The sequence below is a fragment of the Phalaenopsis equestris genome, unplaced genomic scaffold, assembly GCF_001263595.1.
Source record: "Phalaenopsis equestris unplaced genomic scaffold, ASM126359v1 Scaffold000600, whole genome shotgun sequence".
Taxonomy (NCBI): Eukaryota; Viridiplantae; Streptophyta; class Magnoliopsida; order Asparagales; family Orchidaceae; genus Phalaenopsis; species Phalaenopsis equestris.
In genome coordinates, this window is record NW_018165040.1 from 255,018 (window position 1) to 270,936 (window position 15,919).

At 31.4% G+C, this 15,919-nt stretch overlaps 2 protein-coding genes across 4 annotated transcripts in view; one reads left to right on the top strand and one right to left on the bottom strand.

Moving 5' to 3' along the window:
• Positions 1 to 15,919, bottom strand: part of LOC110029633 (dentin sialophosphoprotein-like) — a 29,854-nt gene that overhangs the window by 12,066 nt on the left and 1,869 nt on the right. Inside the window, exon 2 of one of the 3 annotated variants that reach the window (XM_020732008.1) lies at positions 2,123 to 2,307. The exons of 1 other annotated variant lie outside the window; for it this stretch is intronic. The gene's annotated coding sequence lies outside the window, so the exon portion shown is untranslated. Of the gene's footprint in view, positions 1 to 2,122; positions 2,333 to 15,919 lie in introns of all 3 variants that reach the window. One more of the 3 variants, XM_020732009.1, reaches the window with a different exon arrangement.
• On the top strand, positions 14,266 to 14,655 carry LOC110029711 (uncharacterized mitochondrial protein AtMg00810-like). Its single transcript, XM_020732133.1, has one exon. The coding sequence runs from the start codon at positions 14,266 to 14,268 to the stop codon at positions 14,653 to 14,655; it is 390 nt and encodes a 129-aa protein (XP_020587792.1).

Below are 15,919 nucleotides of genomic sequence, written 5' to 3' on the forward strand. Positions count from 1 at the left end.
CGAACTCCTCTTCTTCGTCGCTGGCCGCGAACACCTTTACGTGGAGACCTCTAGCCAAGAAGTATGGATCTTCCCACAGACGGCGCCAATTGTTGTGAGATATGTACTTCCTAGCATAGAAATGAGACGAAAAAGAACACAAGCAAACACAGATCGTTTACGTGGTTCGATCCAACTGGATCTACGTCCACGGAAGGGAATCAATCAAATAGTTCACTAAGGCAAAAGAAATGGAGAATACATAGCTTATACATAGAGATGAGCCCTCATCTTCCTTCTACGGCCTCCTTCTCAAGCGACACCTTGATACAAGGCCTCAAGATGCTCTCCTCCTCTCTAACTCTATAGTTATTCACTCCTCGTTTGTGGTAGCATAAGATATCTTCTCACTTTCCTCTCCTAAGCCTCACACCCTTAAGATCTCTTCCCTTGCTCTCCTAAGCCTCATACCCTCTCTATTTATAGAAGCAAGAGAGTGATAGGTGAGAGGTAGGTGAGCGGTAGGTGGGAGGTAGATGAACGGTAGATGAACGGTAGGTGAGATGTGGTAGGTGAGCGGTACCACATTACAAAAGTGTCCTTTTACTTTAGTTCATTAATTGGGGGTCAAAATAACAATTTTTTTACTAAGTTATGTTATTTATTATCTTAAGCAGTATAATGTAAATAATCGGGAACTATTTTGATATTTTACTCAATTGATATGCTTCGATTAAAAAAAGTTTAATCAATATTTAAAACTCAATTCACATAAGCTCATTTTAATTAAAAAAATGAAAATAATATACTTAAAATATATTATTTATTAAAAAAATTGCTATTGAAATTGAATTTAGTTGTACTTCTCAATCGCCCATAATCATTTTCTATTGTTTTTGAAATTGTGGTACTTCATTTTCTATTGAAGTTGGTTGTACTTCATTTTCTATTGAAATAGATGGGCGATTGTGAAGTACAACCAACTTCAATAGAAAATGAAGTACAGCCTACTTCAATATGAAATGAAGTACTTCAAAAGAAAATAAAATGTAACCTTAATTTTAGAAAAAAAAAATTATTGGAATTGAAGGAGGTTGTACTTCCCAATTGCCCACAATCATTTTCCACTATTATTAGAATTGATGTACTTTATTTTCTATTTTGATCATTTAAACTAAAAAAAATTGCGATGAAGTTAAAACCACTAAAAATCTGTGATTTGATTGGAATTCACACCACAATTAAAAATCTATCTGTAACATGTCTGACTAAAACCACAATGCACGAAAATGCCATTTGCGAATTACATAGAAGAAAGAAGGATGAGGAATTATCACTCTCTAGAAAATTCAGGTTTTATATTGGTACAAGAAAATGACTTCCCTTGAGATTTACATCACACTTGCACCACACTTAAAAGAATCAATATCCAACTAAACACACAAATTTGAAATTCATTCATCACAGTTAGCTCTCTAATAGTTGCCTAAAATACTAATATATACAACACAAGACCCCTAAAGTCATCAAATGCAAAAGTTCTTCCATTAAAATCCCAACAAAATGTGGATCACATCAAAGTAATGGAATTTTGAATTGTCAAAGATAAGTCTTGTTAGCACTAAAACCGGAGGATTCACCCAAGAACATGAGAAAAATTGGCATAATATTTGCAAAGCCTTACACTCTCTGTAGGAACCACACGACCTGTAGGAGCTGAAGGCAAAGCTCTGCCAAAAGCATATACCAGTAGAAACAGTACGCTTGCTACATGATTCTCACATCAAATACCCTTTTGATAAGAACTCGGGTTGCTTTTGAATGTCTACAAATATCAATGCAAAGTTTTTTTGATGCATCCTTTCTCTTATTTATTTCTGATGCATGCTTTTGCCTTTATGCACTACAAAGCTCGAGGAAAAGATCAAGGGTATTGCATTTAGGATTTTCTCTCCTAGAATAATTTTAATGATACCTTATGTCGTTGTAAAGTTACGAGATAGCCAATTCTTACGAGCTTTTTCTTCCTATACCGCAAGGAACTACTTCTTGCACTTCTCTTCCTCTATTCCCGTGGAAGCAGGACTACCGAAGAAGAACAAAAAAAAGACCGTGCAAAATCAGAAGGAGAGCCGTGCGATACCTTTCTTCTCGTTTGAACCACACGCACCACCACGGAACTGCTACCTGTTCGCGACTTAAAGAAGAGCAGAGGGTGGTGTCGTTTCGTGAATCATAGAAGGGAGCAGTTTGCCTGTTTGCGGAAATGGGAGGCTCGACGATTCACGAACGGGAGCGGGAGCGGGAGCAGGAGTCGGGTTGGGCGGACTGGGCTCCATCATAACACAGTGAACTTTCATTTAAAAGAAGATCAAAATAATCTTAAAACATTTGTTCACCAGTAGGAAAGTAAAAACAGCAACGCTTAAAAACACAAAACTACAAAGTTCATAGGAAAGCAATTGTTGAAGAATAAATTATATCGCCTTTATTTGAAAGCGAACATTTAATATGAACGGATTGTTAATATTTCAACGACAAAATAAAACTTGGAAAGATTATAGAAAACCTACTTTCAAAAGAGGTAACATTCTTCAAGAATGATAAAACTAACAAGGAATTTTTTTTTTCCCATCTATGATACTCGATCATAAGAATATATAAAAATATGCTTAAAATAAAATAGAAAATGTTCTAAGCTCTAGTGAAGATGGTTTGCATATCAAATATAAACCAAATAAAAATTTATTTGAAATAATACAATTAATTTTTATAAGTAAAAAAATTTATCCTAGTCTAAACTACTAAAAATTGATGAAAATACTAGACAAAAAAAGCATTTTGTAAAAGTTAAAAAATATATAAACACAAAGTAAATATGCAATGCTTACTAGATCTCAAAACAAAGCCACAATAAATACACCCATGTATTATAGGAGTAGTCGTCACATATGTTGATTTAGATTCAACAAGACTACACATAAGCTTTACTTGCCACTCAATTTTTAAACCAGCGCCACATTGGAATCTTATTGGAATATTGCATTTCATCCATGAATTAGCCCTTGAAGATTTTAGTGCCTTCTACCTTATAAGTTCAACTGATGTACTGGATGTTATTTTATTATCATTAGTTTAGTAGGTCCATCCTCCTTCCTGACCTTTAGTCTATCATATGCGATTTTAATTCTCATAACATCTTAGTTCTTATATTGGAAAACACCAAGTTGTCCTCCTAGAAGGCTTGGACAAGTCACCCTTACTACTTAAAGAATAATAAAGAAGATCTAGTGGATAAAACAACCTCTACAAATTAAAGCATGTAACATTACACTTTTACATCAAAATCCAGCAACAATATATATTCTCAAATATTTCTAACACCTCAAGATAACAGACCCTTAATCACATCTAATCTCCCTCATTTTAACTTCTTATCATATAGTTGAGAAGTTATCTGCAACATAATAAGTAAATAACAAATGTTATAGTTTATATGGACACCTAGTACGATAAAGTTGAGTACAGTGGTGTATCCATGTTCACCTTTCTTTCCTCCAAAAAATTTAACGAGTAGGCTGATAAGCGGTACAAAATATACTACACCTAAATCATTTTACTAAATACTCCATTATAGAAGAGGATGATGGACTCCCATAACCAATTAAAATGATTTATTCACTCATTGGCTATCAGGTGACAATGATAACTATCACATGATGCCATTTTTTAGTCTATCCACTTCAATGAAGGTTATTGGAGCCACTTTAGCATAAAAAACTTAGGTGGTAGTCATTGAGTTTACCTCTTTTGATTAATTTTATTAAGGCTTGCTTTGCATGATGCATTTACCACCCCTCCTTCAATGATGGTTGACACATCCCTATTGGTGTGAATTGCTATGACGAAATAGGTTCTTTCATATGCCCTTTCAAGAGCTTCTTTTTTCTTGTTTGCTAAAATAAATCCTCTTAAGGAATTTTAATCAACTCTTTCAACAAATTTCTCAAATATCAACTACTTTTATGTCATGCCTACGGTCTTCTTAAAAACATAATATTTGAACATGTCTCGTGCAAGAACACTATCCTTCATCGGAATTATATGCTTGATTAAATCTTTATTTTAGATGTATTTGGTGATTTTACACATAAACACTCTTAGGGGAGAGATTATTGTGTACTAGTGTACAAAAGGTGCCCTTCACAATACTATCAAGTGAGAGGAGGTACCATCTCCTTTTAGGCGTTCGGTGACCTAATGAATCTCCTCAATCACTTGCAATTTTACAAACGTTAATGGTAATATGTTGGTAGAAACATGGTTTCTTTTCCATTACATGGATTATAAAACCTCTTGTCACTTTTTAAAATATATTAAAATTCTCACCTTATTGCAGTGTAACTCGAGCAAGTTGAGGTAAATGCTCTGTTAAGTTATTGTACTCCTCAGTATTGATGTAGTTGGTGGTTAGTTCTAATTACTTTATTAACATCTTTACCTTTTGCAAATCCAGGGTGTCATTGAATGAACTCTCATAGAGTTTAGCTTAGGTTATCTAAGTTGACTGTGGGCTCTAGCCATTTGCTTTCAAAGTTTTTCTTTGAAATCTTATATTAAAGTTCTTTAGAGGCATGCTTAGCTCCTACATCATCCACAGGAGATATGAGAGTTATTCAAGAGATTTTGAGCATTGGAAAACTAAATGATGAAGATAATTTTAAACTTAATAAAAAACTTTATGATCCCAAGAGGCATAAGAATAATTAAAGATATAATTCTTTGATAGTAGTAAGAAAAAAAATCACACTTCATAAAGTATAGCATGTTCTCCATGACTTTACCTCATGAAAATTCCCATGCATGGCATGTTCTTATATGTACTTATTCCATGCAAATTTCCTCATATTCGACATGCTCTTACAGATAATTTAACCCATGTAATTTTTCTCATATATCTCATGTTTCATGCACAATATCCTCCATCTGATAAGTTATGTGTCAATTATGTGAATAATAAACCCTAAAAAAAAGAAAATGAGAACACCTCATGTGTAGGTTCTCTTTTTAGTATAGAAATTTAAGTGTTTAGGATGTCAATTACAAACATTTGTAGTTAACATAACGATTTAAATTTTTAAAAGAAAAAACCTTTAAGAAAAAGAAAAAAATTGATAAATTTAAAAACTTCTTAAAAAATAGTTTTTAATCCTTTCGCAAAATAAAATAACTTTTAAAAAACAGTTTAAATACCTTTTAAAAATGAATTTGAAATCTTTAAGATAAATTAATGAACTTCTAAAAATGAATTTAAAAGCTTTTAAAAGTAATTTTTAAACCTTTCATAAAAATTAAAGTTGTTAAAAATAAATTTAAAACATCTTAAAAATAATTTTAAAAAATATTTTAATAAAAATAAAGTAACCTTTTCAAAAAATTTAAATAAACCTTTGAAAAACAAATTAAAAAAAAATGTTTCATAAAATAATTTAGAAGTCCTTAAGAAATTAAAAAATATATATAACATAAAACCTTTAAACAACTTAAAATAATTCTAAAAATCTTAATTTTATAACTTTGTTAAACATTTTGTAACAATAACTTCAAATCCTTAAAACCTCATTGAAACATTTAAATCATAAAAATTTAAAGACACTTTAAATTATTTTAGAAGTCTTAATTATAAAACATTTTCTAAAAATAACTTCAAAGTCTTAATTATAAAACACTTTAAATTTCAACTTTTTCGAACAAATTTCAACTTTTTAGAACACTTAAATCCTTTGAAATAACTTGAAGTTTTCACTTTTAAAACATTCTAATCCATATGAAATAAATTGAAAATTTCACTTTTAAAAATATTTAATGACATATGAAATAACTTAAGAACTCAAACATCTAAAGCACTTGAAACCTTAAATCATTTGAAATTTAAGAATATTCAAAAGAAACTTAATCTCTAGTTTGTAAACTCCCATGCCAAATTACAAAGTTTGCAATTTTCATATTAACTTCAATCTAAAACTTGACGCTAAGACTGAAATTGAACTTAAGGATATAATAAAATGGATAACAACAACTTAGATCCAAAAACTAAATACAAAACAACAAACACAAAATACCTTGATTTTCATGTTGGCCAATAAATCTAGGAGTTGAACCAAATCATGAATAAAATATCAAACACCAAATTAAATCTAAAATGCATTAACTTAAATAACAAAAACCATCCACTATACAAATCAACAGTAAACCCTAGGATTAGCCAACTTAGAAAAAAAATTCAGGATTTTACATACCCTAGAATTGTCCGCTTTAGAAAACTAAGTTGTATACTAGGTACCTCTAGTAAATGCTAAGGACTAAGACCTATCAAACAACAGTCTTACCCCCTTCGGCTATGTAAGTATTCTAAGATGAAGTAACTCATGATTACTAATAAAGACACTTTTTATCACCTTCAACTAAAAAATTTCAAAAATTGTCGTTACTATAGCAATAGTTTAAGGATACCAATATTCCTGAGATGTTCGAAAGCCGTTGTCATCTTGATCGGGAGTGTTATACCTAAAAATTAGATTAACCTACCTACTTAGGATTCACAAAAAGTCTAGGTTTATCTCAAAATTAGGGTTTAATCTCTATTTAGAAATTTTATACATATTTGTCTTTTAATATTTTATATTATTAGTCTATAGCAAACTTTAGACAAATTTTAAGAATAATATATTTTTTAATCTAATAATAAAAATTATAAATTCAAAATAAATTTTACAAAATTCATAAAATCATATAGGTAAGCTGGCCATGCCATGAATTTTTTTTAATATTAATATTTTTTTAAATTAAAGTAAAAATATTTATCCTTCCCTGTTGCTTTAAAAAAAAATTAAAGCATAAACAATACTTTAATTTTTCAAAAAGCTGTTATATTTCCCTTAATTTATGTAAGTTTAATAATTTATTATCGTTATATATATATAAAGCATGTTATTTTGTTTATTTACTATTTATTTAGGTGTTATGTATCTGAACATTGAAGTTTAGATGATAAATATGTGAATACATAGGAATTGAGTGGTATGTATGTAAATCTTTAATAAACCTCTATTAATTACATCTTAGGCAATTGATGTTACTTAAGAAGACTCCCGATTAAGATTGTAACTCGTTCTCAAAAAAGTTTTGGGTTTGTTGTTTTCAAGGAAGGAGTTCTAAAATCTTAACATAAAGGAAAAGGGCAAGGGATACTTAAGGGCTCAGAAGAACCCTCTTAAGCTCCTAACTATCCTGCTGTTTTGTATTATTTTGAAAAGTGATTCCAAGTTTTACTCTTAGTGTTTGTCAGAAGATTAAGAATTATGTTGCATGACGTACAATCATACATGAGCCTAAAAGCGAGGATTTACGTTGTGACTAGACGAAAAACCCATATTCGAAGCAAAAATGGCACATAAACTTAACTCAATGCGCTAATGGACTAAGCTTGAACTAATCACGACACAAATCATTAGCCATGAGATAATATGCTTTAAAATGTTAATATAAAATTCATTCAAAAAATATTAGAATTTAAGAGTTCAAATATAAATTATTAAAAAAATAAAAAGAATATCCTCCATTCTTATATCAAATGAATTTTGTTATTTTTTTCATAATTGTTCATTCTTTTATCGCCTTATTACAATAACTACTAGAATCAAAATCATTTTCTCCTTTATGCTAAATGAGCTAGCTCATGAGTTAGAATTAAGCATGAACTAAATAAATTTATCAACTTAAGCTCAAGCCAAAGTGGCTCAAGCTCGGTTAGACTCATTTACATCCTATAGTAAGGCATTGGGTATCTAAGTTAAGTCAAAACTAAAAAGATAACAAGAAATGTTCATATGAATTGATAAAAGATAAACTATTTTGCATATTGAATTTTAAGCTGATATATGAGTTAAATTTATATACATTCATTTCCCTAATGAAGAAAGGAAGAAACCTACATCAAGACAAATGTAATTTAAAAGTACAAAGCACATTAAAGAAATATCAACTAAAATATGATAATTCCCAACAAAACATGATCAATCATATTAATCCTACTTTATTTTTCTTATACCTGGACGAATAAGAGAGAGAAAATTAGAGAGAATATTGTAGGGTGAAAACCAAAGTACGCTCCTAAGCTTCTTTTCGGCAGTCAGACCTCCCTTTAGGAGATTCAATTTGAATTCTAGATTATTTTTTATCTCCTATTTTGGTGAGAAAATTGGAATAAAATAATTATCTAGGTTTCAAATCCAAAAAATAAATCAGTGAAGGCTAATCATTGGATCTATGGCTTATTACTCAATCAGATTGATTAATAGGCATATTAAATAAAAAAAAATTCAGAGACTACCATCAAACGGAACAGTACATTGGAATTTAGATTACCAGTGTACAAGAGATTGAGAGGAGCTGTAGGAAGTGGAGATCCGATTTGAGCAAATGGGTGCACGTTAGAGGCCGAGATGCAACGAAATTTATGAGGCGAAAGCTAATTAAAAATGAAAATAATAAACTTAAATATAATAATGATTAATTTCATTTAACTTTATTTATAGAAAAAAATTAATATTGGAATTGAAGTAGGTTATATTGAAGTAGATTGTACTTCATTTTCTATTGAAAGTGACTGTACTTCACAATCGGCCACCTACTTCAATAGAAAATGAAGTGCAACCTATTTAAATAGAAAATGATGTACAACCAACATCAATAGAAAATGAAGTACAATCAACTTTGATAGAAAATTAAGTACAACTTTATTTTTAGAAAAAAAATTCTATTGGAATTGAAATAGTCTGTAGTTCACAATCGCCCGCAATCATTTTCTATCGTTATTGGAATTGAAGTACTTCGTTTCCTCTTGAGATAGGTTGCACTTCACAATCGCCCACCTACTTCAATAGAAAATGAAGTACAACCAATTTCAATAGAAAATGAAGTACAACCGATTCCAATAGAAAATGAAGTAATTCCAATTAAATATTTACCACCCCACTTAAATTATTCGCCCAATAAATACGATACACTAATAATTAAGAATTAAATAAAATTTGAACTCCTTCAATAATCAAACTTGCAACTTAAATTTATAAATTATTTATGAAAACTAAAATATTTTACGATTCAAAAATATAAATCTTAAATTTCTGGAGTAAAGTACCAAACTATCCCCACTATTCATGCTGGACTGTTTAAATTAGAGCTAAATTATTCCCCAAAATTCTTTAAATTGGAGTTGAATTAAAAGTGCTAAAAATGTCCACAATTTTTTTTTAAATTGGAATCGAATTTTAAAAAAAATTTTGGGGTGTATAAATGTAGAAAATAAAGTTTAGGTGTTAAATATATAAATATGTATGTAGGGGTGTAAATGATTTGAGTTGAGCTCGAGTCATTGGCACATTGAGTTTGAGCTTGATTAATTAATCAAGTTTAAACTCACGTTCAAGCTTAAGTCCATGAGTTTTAGCTGACTTGTATATAGTAGAGGACAAATAATATTAGTTTATTATTTTTTTTTTTATATAATAAAATGGTAAATGCAACGAGCAATTAAGATATCAATTATAAGAAATTATTTCATATAAAATATAAATTATTTTAAAAAAAAAATTTTAATAATTCAAGGATAATATTGAGTTTGTCTGTACTTTCTTCCTTGATGGGACAGTCAAACACGCATAATTTTGAGACTGCATAAGGAATATTCCAGCATTGGAAATAAAAGCAGGAAATTTCAACATTAAACTTTTAGACTGAAATAGACTTTTTTTTTTAAAATTTAAATATTAAAAATAGAATTTCTGACCTCAACAGTCAACACCTAATTATATTATAACTAATAAAATAATCTAATAAAATTATTGAAATTACAAATATCCAATTATTTCTTGAAATAATTCAATACTATAGCATCCAGAGAAGTTGAAAGACAATTAAATTCAATAGGAAACAAAGTACTTCAATTCCAATAACGATAGAAAATGATTGCGGACGATTGTGAAGTACAACCTATTTCAATTCTAATAAAAAAAAATTTTCTAAACATAAAGTTGTACTTCATTTCCTATCAAAGTTGATTGTAATTCATTTTCTATTGATATTAGTTGTACATAATTTTCTATTTAATTAGGTTGCACTTTATTTTCTATTGAAGTAGGTGGTCGATTGTGAAGTACAGCCATTTTCAATAGAAAATGAAGTACAATCTACTTCAATATAACCTACTTCAATTCCAATATTAATTTTTTTCTATAAATAAAGTTAAATGAAATTAATCATTATTATATTTAAGTTTATTATTTTCATTTTTAATTAGCTTTCGCCTCATAAATTTCGTTGCATCTCGGCCTCTAACGTGCACCCATTTGCTCAAATCGGATCTCCACTTCCTACAGCTCCTCTCAATCTCTCAGATACTAGTAATATAAATTCCAGTGCAATCTACTTCAATCTACTGTTCTGTTTGGTGGTAGTCTCTGAATTTTTTTTTATTTAACATGTCTATTAATCAATCTGATTTACTAGTAAGTCATAGATCTAACAATTAGCCTTCATTGATTTTTTTTTTTTTTTGATATGAAACCTAGATAATTATTTTATTCTAATTTTCTCACCAAAATAGGAGATAAAAAATAAACTAGAATTCAAATTGAATCTCCTAAAAGGGAGGTCTGACTGTCGAAAAGAAGTTTAGGAGCATACTCTGGTTTTCACCCAACAACATCCTCTCTAATTTTCTCTCTCTTGTTCGTCCAGGCATAAGAAAAATAAAATAGGATTAATATGGTTTATCATGTTTTGTTAGGAATTATTATATTTTAGTTGATATTTCTGTAATGTACTTTGCACTTTTATACTAGATTTGTCTTGATGTAGGTTTCTTCCTTCCTTCATTAGAGAAATGAATGTATATAAATATAACTCATACACCGGTTTGAAATTCAATCAGCAAAATAGTTTCTCTTTTATCAATTCATATAAACCATTCTTGTCATCATTTTAGTTTTGACTTTACTTGGATACCCTATGCCTTACTATAGGATGTAAATGAGACTAACTGAGCTTGAACCACTTTCGGCTTGAGCTTAAGTTGATAAATTTATTTAGTTCATGCTTAATTCTAACTCATGAGCTAGCTCATTTACTATAAAGAAGAAAATGATTTTGATTCTATTAAGTTTTGTAATAAGGCGACAAAAAAATGAACAATTATGAGAAAAATAATAAAAATTCATTTGATATAAGAAATTGAGATGTACTTTTTAATATTTTTTAATTTTTTACATTTAAACTCTTAAATTATAATATATTTTGAATGTATTTTATATTAAAATTTTTAAGCATATCATCTCATGCGCTAATGATTAGTGTTGGGATTAGCTTAAGCTTGGTTCATTAGCTCAATGAGTGAAGTTTATGTGCCACTTTTTTAGCTGACTAGAGTATTACTTGGCTCACATTTCAACTTGACTCGGTTAGACACCTACCCCCCTCTTATATTTTCTCTACAAATTATGATTCAAAGCATGTGCCAAAAATCTTGATGTCTTAAACAAAAATTTCAGGCTAAGAGGTTCAATATCTTAGGTGCAACCCCCAAAATCCTATTCTCTCTCTCTCTCTCTCTCTCTCTCTCTCTCTCTGCAAGTAAGATAGAAGGATTAGAGTTCGCATTGAAACTCTAATTAGATTATAGATATGTATCAAATGCAATGTAACTTTCTTCATGTAGATCATTTCCTCAACTTACATGAATTCTTGCATGTTTCTTAATTGATACTTTAATGCAAATCTAAACCATGCATAGATGAGAAATATTATATGTAAGAGAAAGCTCACGAACCTAGGTTCTGCACAACCTTTTTATTACAGAAAAATTTCTATCGGTTCCAAAATATTTCACATCATTATTCTTCATGTTGATATTATAATAAAACATATTGTGGTGTTGAGTTTGTTCCAAAAAATGTCGGTATCAAAGCATTTTTTGCATTTCCAAACTGTTATTTTAGAAAATCTAGATCAAAGAAGAACGGATCAGAGATTTATAAGAATGAAGTCGTTTGCTTTATTTATTAAGTTTATTTGTTATATGCTGCATTTTTAATAGAATAATTCTTCTAGATGTTGAAATCATCGGGTATTGATTGAGTTAAAAGCCATCTATAACATTCTCTGGTTTAAATATATCCTTAGAGCCGACTGGAGGGGGCAACCATAAATTATGTTTGCATCCTGAATAATGGTGATAACTAGTTAGTAGGGGCAAATGAGTTTAAAGAGGAAAGTTATGATTCAGTAGGCTCTCCAAACCTTAATTTCACCTAATGCCACTAAATTTAGCATGCAAATAAATCCAATTCTTTGCTATTTCAATTAAGGCCAATATATTTCACATATGCTATAAATAGGCAACAAGGCTTCAATATAAATGTGTGACTAATTCATGCTAAATGATTTTTAAGTGTGGAGTTAATATATGGTTTCATGTCTTCTCGTCAAGGAGGCTGAATTTTGTTACTATAATAAAAACAACAAGCCTTTATCCCACTAAGTGGGGTTAGCTACTTGAATCATTTTCCTCTATTGTGCCCTATCGAGCGTCATATTTTAATTTAATTCTAATAAATTAAGATCATTTTTATGCAGCATGCCCAAGTCTTTTTAGATCTACCTCTACTTTTCTTATTATAAGTCGAATTTAAAATATCTACTTTCCTAACAGTATAATCAGATGGTCGACCTTTATGCGACCAAACTATCTAAGGCAATTCCCTCTAATCTTGTCTGCCACTGGAGCAACTCCAACCCTTTTACTGATATATTCGTTTCACATTTTGTCTCTTAGTGTAAAACCACTCATCCACCTGAGTATTCTCATCTCAATAACACTTAACTTTTAATTTTATGCTTCTCTTTTACAGGCCAATATTTTGTGTCATAAAGCAGTCTAGGTATCACCACCATCTTATAAAATATTTCTTTTAAGTATAAACGGTACATTACTATCGCATAATAGGTCTAATGCATTCCTCAACTTAAACCATCAAACTTAAATTCTACTAATAACATTCTTATCTATTTCACCATCATTGTGAACAATAGACTTCAGATATCTAACAAATTCACTCATTTTAATATTTGATTGACTAGTACAACTCTGCCACTAGATGAACTATTACCGAAAATTAAATTCCATCTATTTGTTCTATATCTGGAGCCAAAGCACCCCAAGATAATAATGGAGGCCCCCTTTTGGGCACTCAAACGCCCATATTTTTGGCACAGACAAAGGAGCCAATGCTTAACTACCGACTTTAGGCGCTCAAGCTCCCGATTTGTTGGGCGCTATCCTGAAAGATTGGCGCTTAGGCGCCAAAACTAGGCTCTTAAGCGCCTAGTGTTGTTACTCTGCTTTCTCGAATGTAACTCTTCCTGTTAGTTCACCAACAAAATCTTGTTGAATGTGAGAAGTGTTAGTGAGAAGGATTCTGGTGTTTATAGGAAGAGTGTGGAGTGGTGCATTGTAAGTTTCTTCGTGTGAGTGTGAAGAAGAAACTTGTGTGATTCATTTGTAAAACTCTCTAAAATTCATGGTGAAATTTGTGGTGGTGTGGTTCTGTTGTTTTTTTTCATTGTCGGGTTTTCTCCACGTAAAATTCCCGTTTTCTTTTTTGTTTGTTTTTTTATTGTGCTTTTGGTTTTAATTTATTATTTCGGTTTTCTTAAATCCTGTGATCTTATTCCGCTGTGACTTTGATAATTGTTTGGAGGATTCCCAACAAGAACCAATATTAGAGAGGAGTTTGATTCGAGCGGGAGCAATGGTCGAAGAAGCAAGGTTTAAGGTAGAGAAGTTCAATTGGACAAACTTTGCTTTCTGGAAGATGGAGGTGAAAAATTTGTTGTATCAGTACTTGCCACCATTAGGAATCACAAATATGCCTGAGTCTATGCTAATTAAGGAATGAGAAGTATTGGATCGAACGACACTGGGTTTTATCAAATTAACACTTTCCTCATCTGTTGCGTTTAACATTGTGAATGAGAAAATTACGGTGATTCTCGTGGTGGTATTGACTAAGATGTACAAAAAACCTTCTACTTTCAATAATATTTTTTTTTTAATGAAGAAATTATTCAGCATGAAGATAGAAAAAAGTTCAATGACAGAGCATCTCAATAACTTCAATACTATGACGAATTTGGAAATATGTGCTAGACTTGCTCACAGAGGCATGCATGTTGGGATGCAAGCTTGCAGTTTCACCAATTGATCAGGGAAAGTTGAGCGTAGAGGTAGGAAAGCCAGTTGATCGCGTGAGGTACCATAGGTTGGTTGGTCCTCTCATCTATTTGTGTCACACTCGTCGCGACATATCATTTGCAGTAAATGTGGTGAGCCGTTACATGCATGACTTGAGGAAGTGTCACATAGATGCAATATATCAGATTCTGAGGTCCTTGGAGAGTGCATCAGGGAAGGGGTTGATCATTATGAAGAATAGGCATGTAAGCGTTGAGGGCTATTGTGACTTTGAGTGGGCGGGTTATATGGATGACAGGATATCCGCATCTGGATACTACATGTTCGTAGGGAGCGAATTGGTCCCTTGGAAGAGCAAGAAATAATCAGTAGTAGCGAGATCATCAGTAGAGGCTGAGTATAGGGCCATGACCTTAAGAGTTGCTGAGATGATGTGGTTGAGAGCCATGTTGGTAGAGCTTAAGGTGGACCAAGAAGCTCAAATGAAGTTGTGGTACGACAAGTCAACGATCAGCATCGTCAACAATCAAGTGCAACATGATAGAACCAAACATGTGGAGATTGATATATTCTTCATGAAGGAAAAAATGAACGATGGACTACTGGGTGGCTGACTGCCTCATCAAAGGACTTAGCTTATTAGGTTTGTCTGGGTTATGTGACAAGATGGGTTTAATGAATATCTTTTGCCCATCTTGGGGAGGTTGTTGAGATTTGTATCTAATGTAAGGTCATATTGTATATAGGAGAAGTCTAGGTGTAGGAATTAATTTGTAAATATTGCAAGACTCTATATATGCCCAAGACATTAAAAGAAATGGGTAAGTTTTCAATAGAAAAATAAAAAATCCTTAAAATCAAGATTGGCTGAACCATTTTTACAGCTCCATCAAGTACTCGATCACGAGCCCCTTAAACATGGTCTCAAATGATAGTCTTAAACTCAAGCGAGTTCTTAAAGTCCTCGATTGTTTTGCGCTTAACTTCTACAACATTAACATCCTTCGCGGACCTCGAAATTCGGATCTCTTCCTCTTGGGCAAGAGCCTTCACGCTCCTATTTCTTTCACTGAGGTCAGCTCATGCTCTCTCCAGATCCTGAAGCTGCAACAAGAGGGAGGAAGGCTCCATTGTTAATAGTTTTATCCTGCACTCTGTCAATTGTGATTCTAGAGTTCTGACTCTTTCAACCTCAGACTCATATCGACGTTTATACTCTCCTTGGAAATATTTTATCTTAACAAATCCGGAGTTCAAATTTCTCAAAATTAGTTCTAGCTTCTTTTGAATTTCCACCATTTTATCCACCTAAGAAGAAAAGAAATTCGGGTCAGATAAATAAAATGATTATACAGTAGCAGAATATAAATGAAACTTACAAAGCTCTCGGCCTATGAGAGTCAAGAGCCTAGTATATTCATAAGACAAGACATTCTCAGGAATATGAATAGTCAAAAGGACTAGGGAGTGGCTCCCACAATACTTTAACCTTCTTTTGATGTTCCTGAGACAATACTTTATAGCCACTATTCATTAAGATCTGCTTTAAGGATTCTACGAGTGCTGGCTCGGAAGTTCTCTTCTTAGATTTTTGTAATGCTATAGTCATGAATTGTTTGCAGTGGAATG